Below are 19,200 nucleotides of genomic sequence, written 5' to 3'. Positions count from 1 at the left end.
ACTGAGAAACCCAGCCATGTCATTAACCCAGAACTCTACACTCGGGGGCTTCGAGTCCCTCCACATTAACAACATCCGTCTCCGGGCTACCAGGGAGGCAAAGGCCAGAACGTCGGCCTCTTTCGCCCCCTGAACTCCCGGCTCTTGCGACACTCCAAAGATCGCTACCTCCGGACTCTGCACCACCCGTGTTTTGAGTATCATGGACATTGCCTTCGCGAAAACCTGTCAAAACCCTCTAAGCTTCGGGCATGCCCAAAACATATGGACATGGTTTGCTGGGCTTCCCGCCCACCTCGCACACCTGTCCTCTACCCCAAAAAAGTTGCTCTTCCGGGCCACCATCATGTGTGCCCGGTGAACTACCTTGAATTGTATCAGACTAAGGGAGGTATTAACCCTGCTTAGAGCATCCGTCCACAGACCCACCTAGCTCCACCCATCTCTCCCCTAGCTCGTCTTTCCACTTGCCCTTAAGCTCCTTCATCTGAGTTTCCTCTGATTCCAAATGTTCCTGGTAAATATCTGATACCTTCCCCTCTCCCACTCAGGTACTGGAGACCACTCTGTCCTGTAACCCCCATGGCGGCAGCAGCGGGAAGGCCGGAACCTGCCTTCTCAAGAAGTCTCGCACCTTCAGATACCTAAACCCATACCCTGCTGGCAGTTCAAATTTATCCTCCAAAGCTTTCAAGCTGGGAAAGCGCCCGTCTATAAATATATCCCCCATCCTCCTAATTCCTGTCCTTCTCCGGAACCCACCATCTAGCCTACCCGGTAGAAACCGATGATTATTATAAATCGGGGTCCAAACTGATGCTCCCTCCATCTCTTCTCTCTCCTCCACTGCCCCCAGATTCTCAGAGCCGCCACCACCACTGGACTTGTGGAGTATCGAACCGGCAAGAATGGAAGAGGTGCCGTTATCAGTGCTCCCAGACTTGTGACTTTACATGACGCGGCCCCATCCGCTCCCACACCGACCCCTCCCCCGCTACCCACTTCCTAATCATGGCTATATTAGCCGCCCAGTACTAGTTGCAAAAGTTCGGCAGCGCCAACCCACTCTCCCCCGACTGCGCTCCAACAACACTTTCTTCACTCGCAGGGTTTTACCCACCCACACAAAGCACAAAATAACCTTATTCACCTGCTTGAAAAAGGCCCTCGGGACGAAGATGGGGAGGCACTGAAAGACTAACAGAAATCTGGGGAGAACCGTCATTTTCACAGTCTGTACCCTCCCCGCCAGAGGTAACAGGAGCACGTCCCATCTCGTAAAGTCCTCTTTCATTTGTTCTTCGAGCCGGGATAGTTTTAACTTGTGCAGTGCCTCCCATTCCCGAGCCACCTGGATTCCCAGATATCAAAGCTCCTTCCTACCATTCTAAACGGCAGCTCTCCCAGTTTCTTCTCCTGGCCTCTTGCCTGGATTGCGAATATCTCGCTTTTCCCCATGTTCAATTTATACCCCGAATAATTACCAAATTCCCCAAGGATTCCCAAAACTTCCCCCATCACCTCCAATAGGCCTGCAATATACAAGAGCAGGTCATCTGCGTAATGCGAGACCTGGTTCTTCCCCCCCCCCCCCTCCGAACCAGCCCTTTCCAGTTCCTAGAGGCTTTTAACGCCATGGCCAATGGCTCCATGGCCAGAGCAAACCGTAGCGGGGAGAGGGGGCACCCTTGCCTCGTCCCTCGGTGTAGTTTAAAATACCCCGACCTCAGCCGGTTCGTACGCACACTCGCTACTTGATAGACATCAATTCAGACGAGAAGCAGTGAACCGATGCTTTAATAAGCTAAATATGTGCCGACCTGTAGCTCCTCCCGCACTGCAGGGCTGACCCAGGTCAACAGGCTTTGTACCTCCACAGCTGGGCGGAGCCACAGGCGGAGCCAACAGCAGCACCAATAACAACATTCCAACAGTACAACAGCAACAACCAATAACAGAACAGCAGTAACAATAAGTATATACAACAGTGGAGATAATGATACTAATAGAACAGTAGAACATATATACAACAGCCTTACGTAGCCATACGTGGCTCACCACATTCACCCCCCATTAAAAAACAAAGTCCGGCGGGGGAGAAAGGGACTCATAAGTTCAGTCTCACAGGAGGAAGAATTGTTTGCTGCGAACGCCTCAGCTCCGGCTGCGGCATGGACACTGGCGTCAAATTCTTCGGCCCCGGGAGCACATCGTCCGCACAACAGGGTCCCGGATAGGGTGACGACGCAGAAGCAGGGCTAAAGGACCCTGTGGGAGATGTTGGTGAAGGTGTAGGTGGGGAAGTGGGTGGGGAGGTGGCTGGGAGGGGCGCGGTGATAATGGGCGCCGGGGTACCCCCGGGAGCCAGGTCCCGGAGGGAGACTGTGTCCTGTCGTACATCACGGTGTGCCACATATGTGTACTGAGGGTTCGCGTGGAGAAGCTGAACCCACTCGACCAGGGGATCGGCCTTATGGCGCCTCACGTGTTTCCGTAGGAGGACTGGCCCAGGTTTCGTTAACCAGGCCGGGAGCGAGACCCTGGAGATTGACGTCCTGGGAAAGACAAATAGACGGTTGTGAGGGGTCTCGTTTGTGGCAGTACACAGAAGCGACCGGATGGAATGGAGCGCGTCAGGGAGGACCTCCTGCCAGCGGGAGACTGGGAGACTTCTAGACCGTAGGGCCAGAAGGACGGCCTTCCAGACCGTAGCATTCTCCCTCTCCACCTGTCCGTTCCCCCGGGGGTTGTAGCTGGTAGTCCTGCTCGAGGCGACGCCCTTACTGAGCAGGTACTGACGCAGCTCATCACTCATAATAGAGGAGCCCCGATCGCTATGTATATAGGCGGGGAAACCAAACGGAGAAAATACTGCACAGGGCCTTGATGATAGTGGCAGAGGACATATCAGGACAAGGGATTGCAAACGGGAAGCGGGAGTACTCAACAACGTTGAGAAAGTACACATTGCGGTCAGTGGAGGGGAGTGGCCCTTTGAAGTCCATGCTGAGGCATTCAAAAGGGCGGGAGGCCTTCACCAGGTGAGCCTTGTCCGGCCGATAGAAGTGCGGCTTGCACTCTGCACAGATTTGGCAATCCCTGGTCACAGCCCTGACATCGTCAGTGGAGTAGGGCAGGTTGCGGGCCTTGACGAAGTGAAGAAGCCGGGTGACCCCAGGGTGACAGAGGTCGTTGTGGATGGCCCGTAACCGGTCTGTTGGAACGCTGGCGCATATACTGCGGGACAGGGCATCTGGGGGCTCGTTGAGCTTCCCAGGGCGATACAAGATGTCGTAGTTATAGGTGGAGAGTTCGATTCTCCACCGCAAAATCTTGTCATTCTTAACCTTGCCCCGCTGCGTGTTATTAAACATGAAGGCAACTGACCGTTGGTCTGTGAGGAGAGTGAATCTCCTGCCGGCCAGGTAATGCCTCCAGTGTCGCACAGCTTCTACTATGGCTTGGGCTTCCTTCTCGACAGAGGAGTGTCAAATCTCAGAGGCATGGAGGGTACGGGAAAAAAAGGCGACAGGCCTTCCTGCCTGGTTGAGGGTAGCGGCCAGGGCAAAGTCAGACGCACCGCTCTCCACCTGGAACGGAAGGGATTCATCCACAGCGTGCATCATGGCCTTGGCAATGTTGTCTCTAATTCGGTTGAAGGCCAAGCGGGCCTCAGCCATCGGGGAAAAAATGGTGGACTTAATGAGTGGGCGGGCCTTGTCCGCGTAGTTGGGGACCCACTGGACATAATATGAGAAAAAACCCAGGCATCGTTTCAGAGCCTTGGGGCAGTGGGGAAGGGGGAGCTGGAGAAGGGGGCGCATCCGGTCGGGGTCGGGCCCTAGGACACCATTTTCCACGACATAGCCGAGGATGGCTAGCCGGGTTGTGCGGAAAACGCATTTCTCCCTTATTGTGGGTTAAATTAAGGAGTCGGGTGGTGCGGAGGAATTTGCCTAGGTTCACGTCATGGTCCTGCAGGTCATGGCCGCAGATAGTGACATTATCCAAGTACGGGAACATGGCCCGCAGCACGTACTGGTCCACCATTCGGTCCATTGTTCGTTGGAAGACCGAAACCCCGTTGGTGACGCCGAAGGGGACCCTGAGGAAATGGAAGAGGCGGCCGTCTGCCTCAAAGGCAGTGTACTGCCGGTCTTCTGGCCGGATAGGGAGCTGGTGGTACGCGCACCTCAAGCCTACCGTAGAGAAGACTCGATACTGCGCAATCTGATTGACCATATCAGATATGCGTGGGAGGGGGTACGTATCGAGCTGCGTGTACCGATTGATTGTCTGACTGTAGTCGACTACCATCCGGTTCTTTTCCCCGGTCCGGACGACCACATTTGCGCTTTCCAGGGGCTGTTGCTGGCCTCGATGATCCCTTCCCGCAGGAGCCGCTGAACCTCTGACCTGACGAAGGCCCTGTCCTGAGCACTGTACCATCTGCTCCGGGTGGCGACAGGCTTCCAGTCTGGGGTGAGGTTCGCGAAGAGCGAGGGAGGGGCGACCTTCAGGGTCGCGAGGCTACAGATCGTGAGAGGGGGCAGGGGTCCCCCGAACTTTAGTGTTAGGCTTCTGAGGTTGCACTGGAAATCTAACCCAAGCAGGAGGGGAGCAGAGATGAGGGAGAACGTAGAGCTTAAAGTTAGTGTACTCTACGCCTTGTATTGACAGGTTTGCGACGCAATACCCCCGGATCTGTATGGAGTGCGAACCGCACGCGAGGGATATAGCCTGCGAGACAGGGAGGACCTGGAGGGAGCAGCGCCTTACCATATCCGGGTGGACAAAACTATCTGTGCTCCCGGAGTCGAAGAGGCAGGACGCCTCCTGCCCGTTGAGTTTGACAGCCATCGACTTCAGGGTGCGGCTATGCTGAGCTAAGTCGCATGTTCAGCAGCTCCCGCCAGAAACGGACTTTTGGGCTCTTTTGAGGGGCCCCAGCGGCAGTTGTTCGACGGTTCCCAGTGTGGGAAGGTGACAGTACGATTTCCCCAGCACTGTATGGATTGGACCAGGAGTGGAGCGGTGAAAAAAGTAATTCTGGTGCAGTGAAAAGTGTGAGGGAGGAAAGCCAAGATGGTGGCGGGTGGAGACCAGGCAGCGTGGGCGCAGTGGGCGCAAGAGCAGCAGGAGTTTCTCAAGCGCTGCTTAACGGAATTGACAGTAGAGCTGCTGGAGCCGATGAAGGCTTCGATCGACAAGCTGGTCGAGACCCAGAAGGCCCAAGGGGCGGTGATCCAGGAAGTGCGGCAGAAGGCCTTGGAGAATGAGGACGAGATATTGGGCCTGGCGGTGAAGGTGGAGGCGCATGAGGCGCTGCATAAGAAATGTTCGAGGACATGGAGAATCGTTCGAGGAGGAAGAATCTGTGGATTCTGGGTCTCCCAGAGGGAGTGGAGGGGTCGGATGCTGGAGCATATGTGGTCACGATGCTGAACACGTTGATGGGCGCGGGTGCCTTCCCGAGGCCCCTGGAGCTGGATGGAGCCCACAAAGTCCTGGCGGGGAGGCCCAAGTCTAACGAGCCGCCGTGGGCGGTATTGGTGCGGTTCCACCGCTTGGTGGACAGGGAGTGTGTCATAAGATGAGCAAAAAAGGAGCGGAGCAGCAGGTGGGAGAATGCAGAGGTCCGTATATACCAGGACTGAAGCGCGGAGGCATCAATTCAGACGAGACGCTGAGAAGCAGTGAACCGATCCTTTAATAAGCTAAATATGTGCCGACCTGTAACTCCTCCCGCACTGCAGGGCTGACCCAAGTCAACAGGCTTTATACCTCCACAGCTGGGCGGAGCCACAGGCGGAGCCAACAGCAGCACCAATAATAACATTCCAACAGTACAACGGCAACAACCAATAACAGAACAGCAGTAACAATAAGTATATACAACAGTGGAGATAACAATACTAATAGAACAGTAGAACATATATACAACAGCCTTACGTAGCCATACGTGGCTCACCACACTACTGGTACCTGATAGAGCAACCACACCCAGTCAATGAAGCCCTCACCAAACCCAAACCTTCCCAGCGCCTCCCACAGGTAATCCCACTCCACCCGATCAAAAGCCTTCTCCGCATCCATCGCGGCCACCACCTCCACCTCCCCTCCTTCTGAGGGCATCATAATATTTAAAAGCCTTTGAACATTGGCCGTGAGTTGCCTGCCCTTTACAAATCCCATCTGGTCTTCCCCTATCACCTCCGGGACACAATCCTCTATCCTTGTGGCCAGTATCTTAGCCAGCGGTTTGGCGTCCACATTCAGTAGAGAAATTGTATGGCCCGCATTGCTCCGGATCCTTCTCCCGTTTCAGGATCAATGAAATCGAGGCCTGCAACATTATTGGGGGAAGGACTCCCTTCTCTCTTGCTTCGTTAAATGTCCTCACCAGCAGTGGGCTCAATATCTCTGAAAACTTCTTATAGAATTCCACCGGGTAGCCGTCAGGCCCCGGGGCCTTGCCCAACTGCATGCCCTCCAGCCCCTTGATTATTTCCTCAATTTCAATTGGGGCTCCCAGCCCTTCCACCAGATCCTCATCCACCCTCGGGAACCTCAACTGACCCAAAAACTGCCTCATCCCCTCCACCCAGCCGGGGGAGTTCCGACTCATATAATTTGCCGTAAACGTCCTTAAACACCTCATTCACCCCCACTGGGTCCAGGACCGTAGTCCCACCTCTACTCTTTACTCTCCCTATCTCCCTGGCCGCCTCCCTTTTTCTGAGCTGGTGCGCTAACATTCTGCTTGCCTTTTCCCCGTACTCATAAATCGCCCCCCCCTTGCCTTCCTCAGCTGTTCCACTGCTTTCCCTGTAGTCAACAGCCCAAACTCCGCCTGTAACCTCCGCTGCTCCTTCAGTAGCCCCGCGTCCGGGGCCTCCGAGTATCCCCTGTCCACCTGGAGTATCTCCTCAACTAACCTATCCCTCTCAGCCCGTTCCACCTTTTCTCTGTGGGCCCCTATCGAGATTAATTCCCCTCTGACCACTGCCTTGAAAGCTTCCCAAACCGTTGCTGCAGAGACCTCCCCGTATCATTTGTTTCCAGGTAGTTTTGGATGGACTTGTTATCCCGCCCACAGATCGCTTCGTCTGTTAACAACCCCACATCCAGCCTCCATAGCGGGTGTTGTCCTCTCTCCAAACTAACCCATAGATCCACCCAATGTGGGGCATGATCCGACACTGCAATTGCCGAATACTCCACATCCACCACCCCCGGTATTAGCGCCCTGCTCAGAACAAAAAAGTTGATGCGAAAGTATACCTCGTGGACATGGGAGAAAAAAGAAAACTCCTTCGCCCTTGGCCATGCAAACCTCCATGGGTCAACTCCCCCCATCTGTTCCATAAACCCCTTCAATTCCTTCACTATAGCTGGCACCCTCCCTGTCCTGGATTTTGACCGGTCCAATTCCGGATCAATGACTGTATTAAAATCTCCTCCCATGATCAGGTTATGTGACTCCAAGTCTGAGATCTTACCTAACATCCGCCTCATAAATTCCACATCGTCCCAATTCGGAGCATAAACGTTCACGAGTACCACCACACCCCCTCCAGCTTCCCACTCACCATTATGTACCTACCCCCCGTGTCTGACACGATCCTCCCTGCCTAAAATGCCACTTGTTTATTGATCAAGATGGTTACCCCCCTGGTCTTTGAGTCCAGCCCTGAGTGAAATACTTGCCAACCCACCCCTTTCTCAATCTAGGTCTGTAACCTTTAGGTGTGTCTCTTGTAACATTGCTCCGTCCGCCTTCAGCCCCCTCAAATGCGCAAACACGTGAGCCCTCTTAACCGGCCCATTCAGCCCTCCAACGTTCCATGTAATCAGACTGGTCGGGGGGCTCCCCCCCCCCCCCCCCCCTCCTGCTTACTGGCCATCACTCTTTTTAGGCCAGCCTCCAGCTCGAGCCCCGGCCTCTTCGAGCCCTGCCTCGGGCATTCGCTGCACCGACCTCCCATTTGTCCCCTGGTAACAGTTCCTCCCCTGTCAGCAAAGCAGCTACCCCCCCCCCCCCCCCTCGGCTGCCTCCCCCCCACACCTGGCTGCCTCCCCCCCTGGTAACAGCACCAAAAACCCAAACCCCCATATCAAGCTCCAGCTTAACATCTGCTCGCCCCCCACTGTGCTTCCGTGAGTCAGCTGACCAAGCTGACTTGATAGCTCCCTCCCATGGCACCAAACATTCTGTCTCCCCATTGTACTATCCCCTCTCCCCCCACTTGGACAAACATATTCAAAGCATCACATTCCCCAGTAAACAAACATCAGATAAAACAGTGAAAAAACAACCACAGAAACCACCCGCTCTCCAACCAGCTCCCAGTGAGACAAAGTTAACTTTAGCCATCGAAAGAGCCCCTTATTGTCCATAACACTATTTATTCAAATGAGCACAAAAGTGATTTTCAACAAATCGCCACTACAATACTCTCCAAAGATTCAGTGTCTTTAGTCCACATCCAATCTTTTTTCCTTGATGAAAGTCGATACTTCGTCTGGTGTTGCAAAGTAAAGATCCCCTCATGTGTGACCCACAGACGGGCTGGGTACAACATCCCGAACTTCACCCCCTTCTTAAAGAGGGCCGCTTCTGCCTGATTAAACCCAGCTCGCCTCTTGGCGAAATCTGCGCCCAGTTCTTGATAAATGTGCAGCTCACAATTCTCCCACCTGCTTCTCCATTCTTTCTTGGCCCACCGCAGAACGTGTTCCTTGTCCAGGAATCGGTGAAAGCGTACCACCATCGCCTTGGGGCTTCTTCGCGAGGGCTCTGTGCGCTCTATCCACCTCCAAGGGCCGAGGGAACGCCTCAGCCCCCATCAACTTCTCCAGCATGTTCGTCACATAGGCCCTCACATCCAATCCCTCACTGCCTTCAGGGTGGCCGACAATTCTCAGGTTTTGCCTCCTGGACCTGTTCTCCAGGTCCTCCAGCTTCTCCTGCATTCTTTTCTGGCGGTCATTCATCATCTTCACCTTGGTCTCCAGCACGGTTAGATATTCCTAGTGCTCGGACACCTTTTTCTCCACCTCCTGGATCGCACTTCTGTGGATTTCTTGATTCTGCACAACTTGATCAATCGAACCCTTGATCAGGTCCAGCGTGTCCTTCTTAAGCTTGGCGAAGCAATCTTTAAAAAACTTCACCAGCTGCTCCGTCGATCACTGTGCCGCCTCGCAGCGGCCTTGCTTCTCCGCCATGCTAGCTCGCATCTTCCTTGTAGAACTTTGTCTTCTCACACGGCCATTTCTGGTCCAATTCTCCATTCACTGGAGGGGGATTTCTCCTCACTGTCTCACTTTTCACCGATTTATCCAATAAAATCCAGGAAAAAACGGGAGGAAATGGTCCAAAAGTCCATCACAGGCGGGAGCTATCAAATGTGCGACCTACTCCTCCATGGCCGCCACCTGAAGTTTGCTCTCCCTGTATTGACAAACCAGCTAACTTTGCCTCTTGTTGTAGCTCAGTTCAGCTGTCTTTTTATTGATCTTGAGCTTCATCTACTAATTTGTAGACACGACTGTGGTAGTCACCACTGTTTGTATATAGTACACATATGAGACGTAATATGGTAAGGCTCCTGTACTACAGGTACAGGGGTAGATCCCTGCCTGCTGGCTCCTGTACTACAGGTCCGGGGATAGATCCCTTCCTGCTGGCTCCGCCCAGTAGGCGGAGTATAAATGTGTGTGCTCACCAAGCTGCAGCCATTTCGGCAGCAGCTGTAGGAGGCAACTCATCTCTGCATAATAAAGCCTCGATTACTCTCTACTCTCGTCTTGTCGTAATTGATAGTGCATCAATTTATTACGCAGAGATTTTACAGCGAGGGATCTTCGCATCAAGCCAGGTCGCCTGCAGCTGCACACTCAAGCAGACAATGCCACGTCGGCCTTAAACCACTGGCTAGCTTGCTTTGAAGCCTACATCGGATCAGCGACAGAACCACCCTCAGAGGCACAGAAATTACAGATCCTGTACACACGGTTGAGCTCCGATATTTTTCCTCTTATCCGGGACGCGCCCAACTACACTGCAGCCATGGCGCTTCTGAAAGGGACCTACATCCGGCCGATCAACAAACTCCACGCCAGGCACCTCCTGGCCACGCGGGAACAACTCCCCAGTGAGTCATTGGACGATTTCTGGCGTGCCCTGCACGCCCTGGCGAGGAACTGCGATTGCCAGGTAGTTTCGGCCGTTGAACATTCCGAACTCCTAATCAGGGACGCTTTAGTTACGGGCATAGGGTCAGCGTACATCCGCCAGTGACTCTTAGAAGGGGATACGCTCGACCTCGCGCCGATCAAGAAACTCGCGACCTCGCTAACGGTAGCCTCCCATAATGTACACCCCCGACTGCACGGTGACCCCATCCTGGACATCGTGGACCCCACCAGCAACCACCCCAGCCAACCCCAAACCTGCGCCGCGCGGCAGCCAGCCAACCCCCGGGGGCCCAAGTGCTATTTCTGTGGGCAGACAAAGCACCTCCGCCAGTTGGACCATCAATCGGTACACGCAGCTCGACACGTACCCCCTCCCACCCATATCTGATATGGTCAATCAGATTGCACAGTACTGGGTCTTCTCTACAGTGGACCTGAAATCTGCCTACCACCAGCTCCCCATCCACAAGGCGGACCGCCAATATACGGCGTTCAAAGCCTTTACCACTTCCTTAGGGTTCCCTTCGGCATCACTAACGGGAGATGGACCAAATGGTTGACCGGTATGGACTACGGTCCACATTCCCGTACCTGGATAACGTCACCATCTGCGGCCACAACCAGCAAGACCACGACGCTAACCTTTCCAAGTTTGTCCACACCGCCAAACTCCTGAACCTAACGTATAACAAGGAGAAGTGCGTGTTCAGCAACAACCGCTTAGCCATCCTTGGCTATGTGGTGCAAAATGGAGTTCTAGGGCCCGACCACGATCACATGTGCCCCCTCCTGGAACTCCCCATCCCCCACTGCCCCAAGGCCCTCAAACGATGCCTGGGGTTCTTCTCATACTATGCCAGGTGGCCCCCATCTATGCGAACATTCACTCCACAGTTTTCCCCCTGACGGCCGAGGCTCACCAGGCCTTCAACCATATCAAGGCCGACATCGCCAAGGCCACGATACACGCGGTCGACGAGACCCTCCCCTTTCAAGTTGAGAGCGATGCATCAGACATTGCTCTAGCCGCCATCCTCAACCAGGCAGGCAGACCCGTGGCATTCTTTTCCCGCACCCTCCACGCCTCCGAAATTCGACACTCCTCCGTCAAAAAGGAGGCCCAAGCCATCGTTGAAGCTGTGCGGCATTGGAGGCATTACCTGGCCGGCAGGAGATTCACTCTCCTCACTGACCAACGGTCGGTTGCCTTCATGTTCAATAACACACAGCGGGGCAAGATCAAAAACGATAAAATCTTGAGGTGGAGGATCGAGCTCTCCACCTACAATTACGAGATTTTGTATCGCCCGGTAAGCTCAACGAGTCCCCGATGCCCTATCCCGAGGTACATGTGCCAGCGCACAAGTGGACCGACTCCGGGCCCGACACGATGGTCTCTGTCACCCCGGGGTCACCCGGTCTTTTCACTTCATAAAGGCCCCAACCTGCCCTACTCCATTGCAGAAGTCAGGACGGTCACCAAAGACTGCCAGGTCTGCGCGGAGTGCAAACCGCACTTCTACCGGCCAGACCGAGCGCACCTGGTGAAGGCCTCCCGTCCCTTTGAACGCCTCAGCATGGACTTCAAAGGGCCCCTCCCCTCCTCCGACCGAAACATGTACTTCCTTAACGTGGTCGGCGAATACTCCAGATTCCCCTTCGCCATTCCATGTCCCGATATGACGTCTGCCACAATCATCAAGATGTGGAGATGCCGGCGTTGTACTGGGGTGAGCACAGTAAAAAGTCTTACAACACCAGGTTAAAGTCCAACAGGTTTGTTTCGAATCACTATCTTTCGGAGCGCTGCTCCTTCCTCAGGTGAATAAGGAGCAGCGCTCCGAAAGCTAGTGATTCGAAACAAACCTGTTGGACTTTAACCTTGTGTTGTAAGACTTCTTACAATCATCAAGGCCCTCAATAGCATCTTCACTCTGTTCGGTTTCCTGTCTTACGTCCACAGCGACCGTGGATCCTCCTTAATGAGTGATGAGCTGTGTCAATTCCTGCTCAGCAAAGGCATTGCCTCGAGCAGGACGACCAGCTACAACCCCCGGGAAAACGGGCAGGTGGAGAGGGAGACCGGGACGGTCTGAAAGGCCGTCCTGTTGGCCCTACGGCTTAAAAATCTCACGGTCTCCCGCTGGCAGTAGGTCCTCCCCGACGCCTTGCACTCCATCTGATCGCTACTTTGCACTGCGACTAATGCAACCCCCCATGAACATCTCCTTGCCTTCCCTAGGAAGTCCACCTCCGGGGTTTCGCCCCCAATGTGGCTGGCTGCTCCAGGACCCGTTCTCCTCCGCAAAGACATGCGGCTCCACAAGGCAAACCCGCAGTACGTGGCGTACCCCGACGGCCGCCAGGACACAGTCTCCCTCAGAGACCTGGCACCAGCTGGGTCCCGTCCCCCCCCCACCCCCCCACCCCCATCTGCCCCGGCGCCACCCATCCTCCCCCCAGTGCACCTCGCCACGGACCCCGCTCCAGGACGATCCGTCCTCTCATTGGTTCCACCCAGTGATGAAGATGAGAACTACACGCTCCCGGAGTCACCGGCGACCAAGCCGGCGCCTGCATCGCCACCGGGACTGCGGCTCTCACAACGGAGGATCAAAGCTCCCGATCGGCTGAATTTGTGAACTTTTCCAGAACTGTACACTTTAAAAATGCTCACTTACATGTAAATAGTTTTCCACCACCCCCGCTGGACTCATTTTTAACAGGGGGTGAATGTGGTAGTCACCACTGTTTGTATATAGTACACATATGAGATGTAGTACGGTAAGGCTCCTGTACTACAGTTACGGGGATAGATCCCTGCCTGCTGGCTCCACCCAGTCGGCGGAGTATAAATGTGTGTGCTCACCGAGCTGCAGCCATTTCGGCAGCAGCTGTCGGAGGCTACACATGTCTGCTTAATAAAGGCTCGATTACTCTCTACTCTCATCTTGTCGTAATTGATAGTGCATCAACGACTAGATTGTTTACATGTGTTGTTCTTCTTGCACGTTCTCGGTGTAGAAGCAGTTTTCTGAGCCCAACACACTTTGGCAGTGTGGCCCATCTTACCACAGTTCTTGCACATATTCAATTTACTCCAGCATTCCCCCGCTGAGTGTCCGACCTGTGAACAACGGTGACTTGGTTGCACCTTTGCAGCACTGTTCATTGAGGTGTCCATTTTGTGGATCTTCGCTCCAGCCCCTATCTGTGAAGCTTCTCTCATTGCTAGCACCATAAATGTGGCAACTTCCACAGTTGCTTTCAGGGTTAAATTATTTACAGTAATCGGTTTCCTCTGAATTGCTTCACTGCATTATGAATGTATCTTCCTTGGCCAGCAAATCCTGGGGTGGGACTCGGATCTGGAGATTCTGGCTCAGAGGCAGGGACGCTACCCACTGCGCCACAAGGCCTCAGTATTTGGACGGAGATGTCTTTTGTGAGAGGCATGTTCTTCATTTTGGTATTGAGCTGGCAAAAATCTTTGCTAAAGGAGATAGGCTTGTCTTTGACCTCCAGAGGCTAGTGAGATGAAAGGGTGTTTCAAGTTTGAAGTAGGGCAGCACTGTAGCATTGTGGATAGCACAATTGCTTCACAGCTCCAGGGCCCCAGGTTCGATTCCCGGCTTGGGTCACTGTCTGTGCGGAGTCTGCACATCCTCCCTGTGTGTGCGTGGGTTTCCTCCGGGTGCTCCGGTTTCCTCCCACTGTCCAAAGATGTGCAGGTTAGGTGGATTGGCCATGTTAAATTGTCCCTTAGTGTCCAAAATTGCCCTTAGTGTTGGGTGGGGTTACTGGGTTATGGGGATAGGGTGGAGGTGTTGACCTTGGGTAGGGTGCTCTTTCCAAGAGCCGGTACAGACTCGATGGGCCGAATGCCTTCCTTCTGCACTGTAAATTCTATGATAATCTATAAGTTAGATCTGACTGTTTTCTCAATACCTTGAAGTGGTGAGGTTGACTGGATTTGCTCTTGATTTGTCCACAAATACATTGATCTATTAATGCCTTTCTATTCAGGGTCAATGTGATCAATCCATCATTCTATAATCAACCATTGTCTGTACCCCATTTGGTTGGCAGTGCATGGTGAATTAACAATGTGAAGTATACATCCTCATATTAAACAGGCAAGAGTTAGTTTCAGAGTTGGAAAGTTGTAAGAAAAGCACAAAAGTCATCCAGGTGCAGTTACTCATTTTCTCCTGTTTGTTCATTTTGAAGGGATATTAGTGTGGAAGCTGGATTGCCCCACACTCAGTACCAGGCCCTCCCAGTACATCGCTTGCACCATTATCTAGCAACTCCCAGAATACATCATTTCTCCAGAAGTATGTCTTCAGCATCTGTGGTAAGGATGATTGTTGGTCTGTTTCGTTTTATTGCTCAATGTTGGCTGTTACCATTGATGCTCTCATCATTATTGTCTGTTTGGTGAAGTCGGACCAGCTGCATGTCCCTTTTACCAGGCTGTATATTTGAATAATGTGATGATGTGCTTCGACACGGCTAATGCCACTGCAACATGTGGCTATAAACAAATACTAAATATGGATTTTCATTAAGAGAGTATACTTTCAACTCTTGCACTGATACCTTAGTTGATAAAGGCAATATTTATACAGACTCACAGCTCACACATTTATTTTCCAGGTTAAGCTAAGTTAGATGGCCTCAGGTACAACAGCCTTAGGGTGCTATCTTTGGTCTCAGAAATCCTCAATGTGTGCATTATGTCTGTTGTGTGTGTGTCGTGTGTGTGTGTCTGTTGTGTGTCTGTTGTGTGTGTGTGTCTGTGCTTGTGTCTGTTGTGTGTCTTGTGTGTGTGTCGTGTGTGTGTGTCTGTTGTGTGTCTTGTGTGTGTGTCGTGTGTGTGTGTCTGTTGTGTGTCTGTTGTGTGTGTGTGTCTGTGTGTGTGTCTGTTGTGTGTGTGTCATGTGTGTGTGTCTGTTGTGTGTCTTGTGTGTGTGTCGTGTGTGTGTGTCTGTTGTGTGTCTGTTGTGTGTGTGTGTCTGTGTGTGTCGAGTGTAGTCAGTGAGCCATTCAGTACAGAAGAGGCTCTTTGGCCCATCGAATTTGCACTAAATCTACACGAATCCCACTTCCCAGCACTTGGCCCATAGCCTTGAATGTTTTGACATTTCAAGTGCTCATCCAGGTACTTTTGAAAGGTTGTGAGGTTTCCCGCCTCTACTACCCTCCCAGGCAGTGCATTCCACATTCTCACCACCCTCTGTGTGGAAACGAATTTCCCTCAAATCCCCTCTAAACCTCCTGCCCCTCACCTTAAAATTATGCTCCCTCATTATTGACCATTCAACTAAGGGGAACATCTGTGCCCTGTGCAAACCCCTCATATTCTTATACACCTCAATCAGGTCTCCCTTCAGCCTCGTCTGCTCTAAAGAAAACAACCCAACCTGTCCGGTCTTTCTTCATCGCTCAAAAGCTCCGTCCCAGGCCACATCCTGATGATTCTCCTCTGCACCCTCTCCAGGGCAATCTCATCTGTGTGACCAGAACACCACACAGTACTCCAGCTGTGGCCTAACCAAAGTTTTGTACAGCTCCTACATAACCTTCTTGCTCTTAAAATCTATGCCACAACTGATAAAGGCAAGTGCCTTCTTAACTCCCCTATTAACCTGTCCTGCAGCCTTCAGGGACCTGTGGACAAGCACCCAAGATCTCTCTGAGCTTCCTAGTGTCTTGCCATTCATTGAGTATTCCCTTGTCTTATAACTCCTTCCAAAGTGCATCACCTCACACTTTTCAGGGTTAATTTTCATCTGCTACTGATCTGCTCATCTGACCAACCCATCTATATCCCCCTGCAACCAAAGACACTCTTCTTCACTATTAACCCATGCTGCCAATCTTTGTGTCATCCACAAACCTACTTATCATACTCCCACTTTCTCATCTATATTGTTTATATATATTAAAAGCAGTAAGGGACCTGGCACTGATCACTATGCTATGCCACTAGACACAGTCCTCCAGTCATGCAAACAGTCTTCTACAACCACCCTTTGCCTCCTACTACTAAACCAGTTTTGGATCCAACTTGCCAAGTTACCCTTGATCCAATGTACTTTTACCTTCTTTATCAGTCCCCCGTGTGTGACCTTGTCAAAGGCTCTGCTGAAATCTACACATCCGATCATCTCTTTGACAAATTAAACCAAATTTGTTAGGCACCTCCCTCTGACAAAGCCATGCTGACTATTCTGATCAAACCTTGCCTCTCCAAGTGGAGATAGATTCTCTCCTTCAGAATTTTCTCCAATAATTTCCCTACCATTGATGTGAGACTCACTGACCTGTAATTACTTTGTTTCTCTCTACCGTTCTTATTGAACAGTGAAACCATATTTGTTGTCCTCCAATCCTCTGGCACCCCCCCTGTGGCCAGAGAGGAATTAAAAATCTGTGCCAGAGCCCCTGTAGTTTCCTCCCTTGCCTCTCTGGACTGGTTTAGCCACAGGGCTAAAGAACTGGCTTTTAAAGCAGACCAAGGCAGGCCAGCAGCACGGTTCAATTCCCGTACCAGCCTCCCCGAACAGGCGCCGGAATGTGGCGACTAGGGGCTTTTCACAGTAACTTCATTTGAAGCCTACTTGTGACAATAAGCGATTTTCATTTCATTTCAATTCTTCGCAGCCTGGGATACAACTCATTCGAACCTGGGGATGTGTCCACTTTTAAGCCTGTGTGTGTCGTGTGTGCGAGAGAGTGTGTGTGAGAGCATGTGAGTGTGTGTATGTGCATCTGTGTGTGTGAGCGCATATTTGAAATAAATAAATAAATCTTTATTGTCACAAGTAGGCTTACATTAACACTGCAATGAATTTACTGTGAAAAGCCCCTAGTCGCCACATTCCGGCAGCTGTTTGGGTACGCAGAGGGAGAATTCAGAATGTCCAAATTACCTAATAGCACATCTTTCAGGACTTGTGGGAGGAAACTGGAGCACCCAGAGGAAACCCAAGCAGACATAGGGAGAACAAGCAGACTCCGCAGTGACCCAAGCCAGGAATCGAACCTGGGACCCCGGCGCTGTGAAGCCATAATGCTAACCACTATGCTACCATGCTGCCCATTTGTGTGAGCATGTTTTTGTGAGCATGTGTGTCTGTGACCATGAGTGTGTGAGAGTGTATGTGTGGGAGAGTGTGTGTGTGTCTGTGTGAGAGCATGAGAGCGTGTGTGAGCGTGTGAGCGTGTGTTTGTGTATGTGTGTGAGAGTGTATATGCGTGAGCGTGTGTAAACATATTTGTGAGCGTGTGTGTGAGGGTGTGTATGTGTGAGCGCGTGTAAACATGTTTGTAAGTGTGTGTGAGCATGTGTGTGTGTGTGAGCATGTGTGTGAGGGTATGTAGACAGAATTGAGCTCAGCTGCGATAAGATTGTTTGGACTCAGCAAACATTGCTGAGCTGTGGAACCATACACCTTGCAAGCACTTGCCCACCTGCAAGGGAGAGGAGAAGGGGGTGGAATTTAACTAATATGAAATTGTTGTCTATCCACTGCCCCAGCTGAGAATAACAAACTCAGTGCAGATCCAGAATTCAATGTAAGATCTCTCTGATCTGTGGCTTTTTGTTCATCCTTAATAATATTTTTAAAATCTGTGTTTTCCAGATTATTCCTGACTTGAGGAATTACCCTTATCCACATCTTCACCTGCTGGCACTCCAAGGGTTAACTGGGGATCGGCAGAGTCCTGCAGTTAGGGAAAGTTATGAGGTGCGTCACTGGTGTTGTCATGGATACTGGCAGAATTTAGATGGCTGCTTATTGTCTTTGAGATTGAACAACATAGATACCCAACTTGAGATTGCACAAGGTCCGTCCTCAGGGTCCAACATGAAATCAGCTGAATGTGTGACAGTATCACCATGGAAATCTATCCATAATTTGGCACATATTAATGTGGTATCTCCAATTTCATTCTTTTGCAGAAGTGATATACAGATGGACAGAATAGGAAATTGAGATGTCAGGGTGTATTCTCTGATGTAGGATGAGTAAAGGGAGCTTTACTCTAACTAACCCCTGCTACACCTGAACTCAGTGGGTTCAATACTGACAAAATGTTTCATTGTGGATACAAATATTTCTCACATAGATCACCCAAGTTCAACTGTGGTGTTGGGCGTTCTGACACACAGATGAGCCAACACGGTTGTATATGGTACAACGCTATTTTATTTAAACTTTCTATGTACAGTTTTGTCTTGATACTCTGCACGTGGGGATTCCCTGTTTGTGATCTTGTAACAGGTCTTGTCCGTGTCTTTGTCCCCAGACCTACTGACCACTAGGTGTTGTGTTCGTGCTTTTATGTGGTTGCTGTCTTTGTGTGTGATTGGTTGTGGTGTTGTGTGCTCTGATTTGTCTGTTGGTGTGTCCATCATGATGTGTGTGTTTGAATATCATGACATCCCCCCTTTTTACAAAGATATGTGCCTACGTGGTAATAAATATGATCGCGTCGTGAGTGCATCTAAGAGTGTGTGTGTTGTGTACAGCATGTGCATATGACGTAACTATTTACATGGGGCGATGTCGGGTGCGTCACATGAACAAGGTTGTACCATAACAGAACATGAATGCGAACGAGAAAAAAAACTTGAACAGTGGTCCAGTCAGACGATATCTGGAACGATAAACAACAACAGGTTATCATATAGAATTGTGTAACTTGTTAGACATATGAACGGTGTTATAAGTCCAGTCTAATGGGCTTGCGACGAGTTCGGGTTGACCGCCTCAAGGGTGGGTCAAGAACCACCGGCTGATGTGCAAGCGTGGCCATGGGTGGCGATGGAGAGGGCGTGATCTGCGGCAGCTCCACAAAGTCATCCTCGGAAGCCTGTTGAGGATCTGGCGTGTGCGTACTGTGTGGCTGCGAGCGTGGAAGTCGGCGAAGGGCGTGCCGATTGCGGCGACGCACTGAACCATCCGGCATGCGAACCAGGAACGA

The 19,200-nt window shown here is 51.6% G+C and overlaps 1 protein-coding gene across 2 annotated transcripts in view; it reads left to right on the top strand.

Moving 5' to 3' along the window:
• ark2ca (arkadia (RNF111) C-terminal like ring finger ubiquitin ligase 2Ca) overlaps positions 1–19,200 on the top strand; it is a 78,233-nt gene that overhangs the window by 24,582 nt on the left and 34,451 nt on the right. For both annotated transcript variants that reach the window (XM_072497476.1, XM_072497475.1), the window contains 2 exons: positions 14,434–14,560; positions 17,856–17,960. In XM_072497476.1, coding sequence (XP_072353577.1) covers positions 14,434–14,560; positions 17,856–17,960 — 232 coding nt within the window. The remainder of the gene's footprint in view (positions 1–14,433; positions 14,561–17,855; positions 17,961–19,200) is intronic.

The sequence above is a fragment of the Scyliorhinus torazame genome, chromosome 3 (genome assembly GCF_047496885.1).
Source record: "Scyliorhinus torazame isolate Kashiwa2021f chromosome 3, sScyTor2.1, whole genome shotgun sequence".
In the NCBI taxonomy this organism is placed as follows: domain Eukaryota; kingdom Metazoa; phylum Chordata; class Chondrichthyes; order Carcharhiniformes; family Scyliorhinidae; genus Scyliorhinus; species Scyliorhinus torazame.
This window is presented reverse-complemented; position numbering and strand designations above follow the sequence as displayed.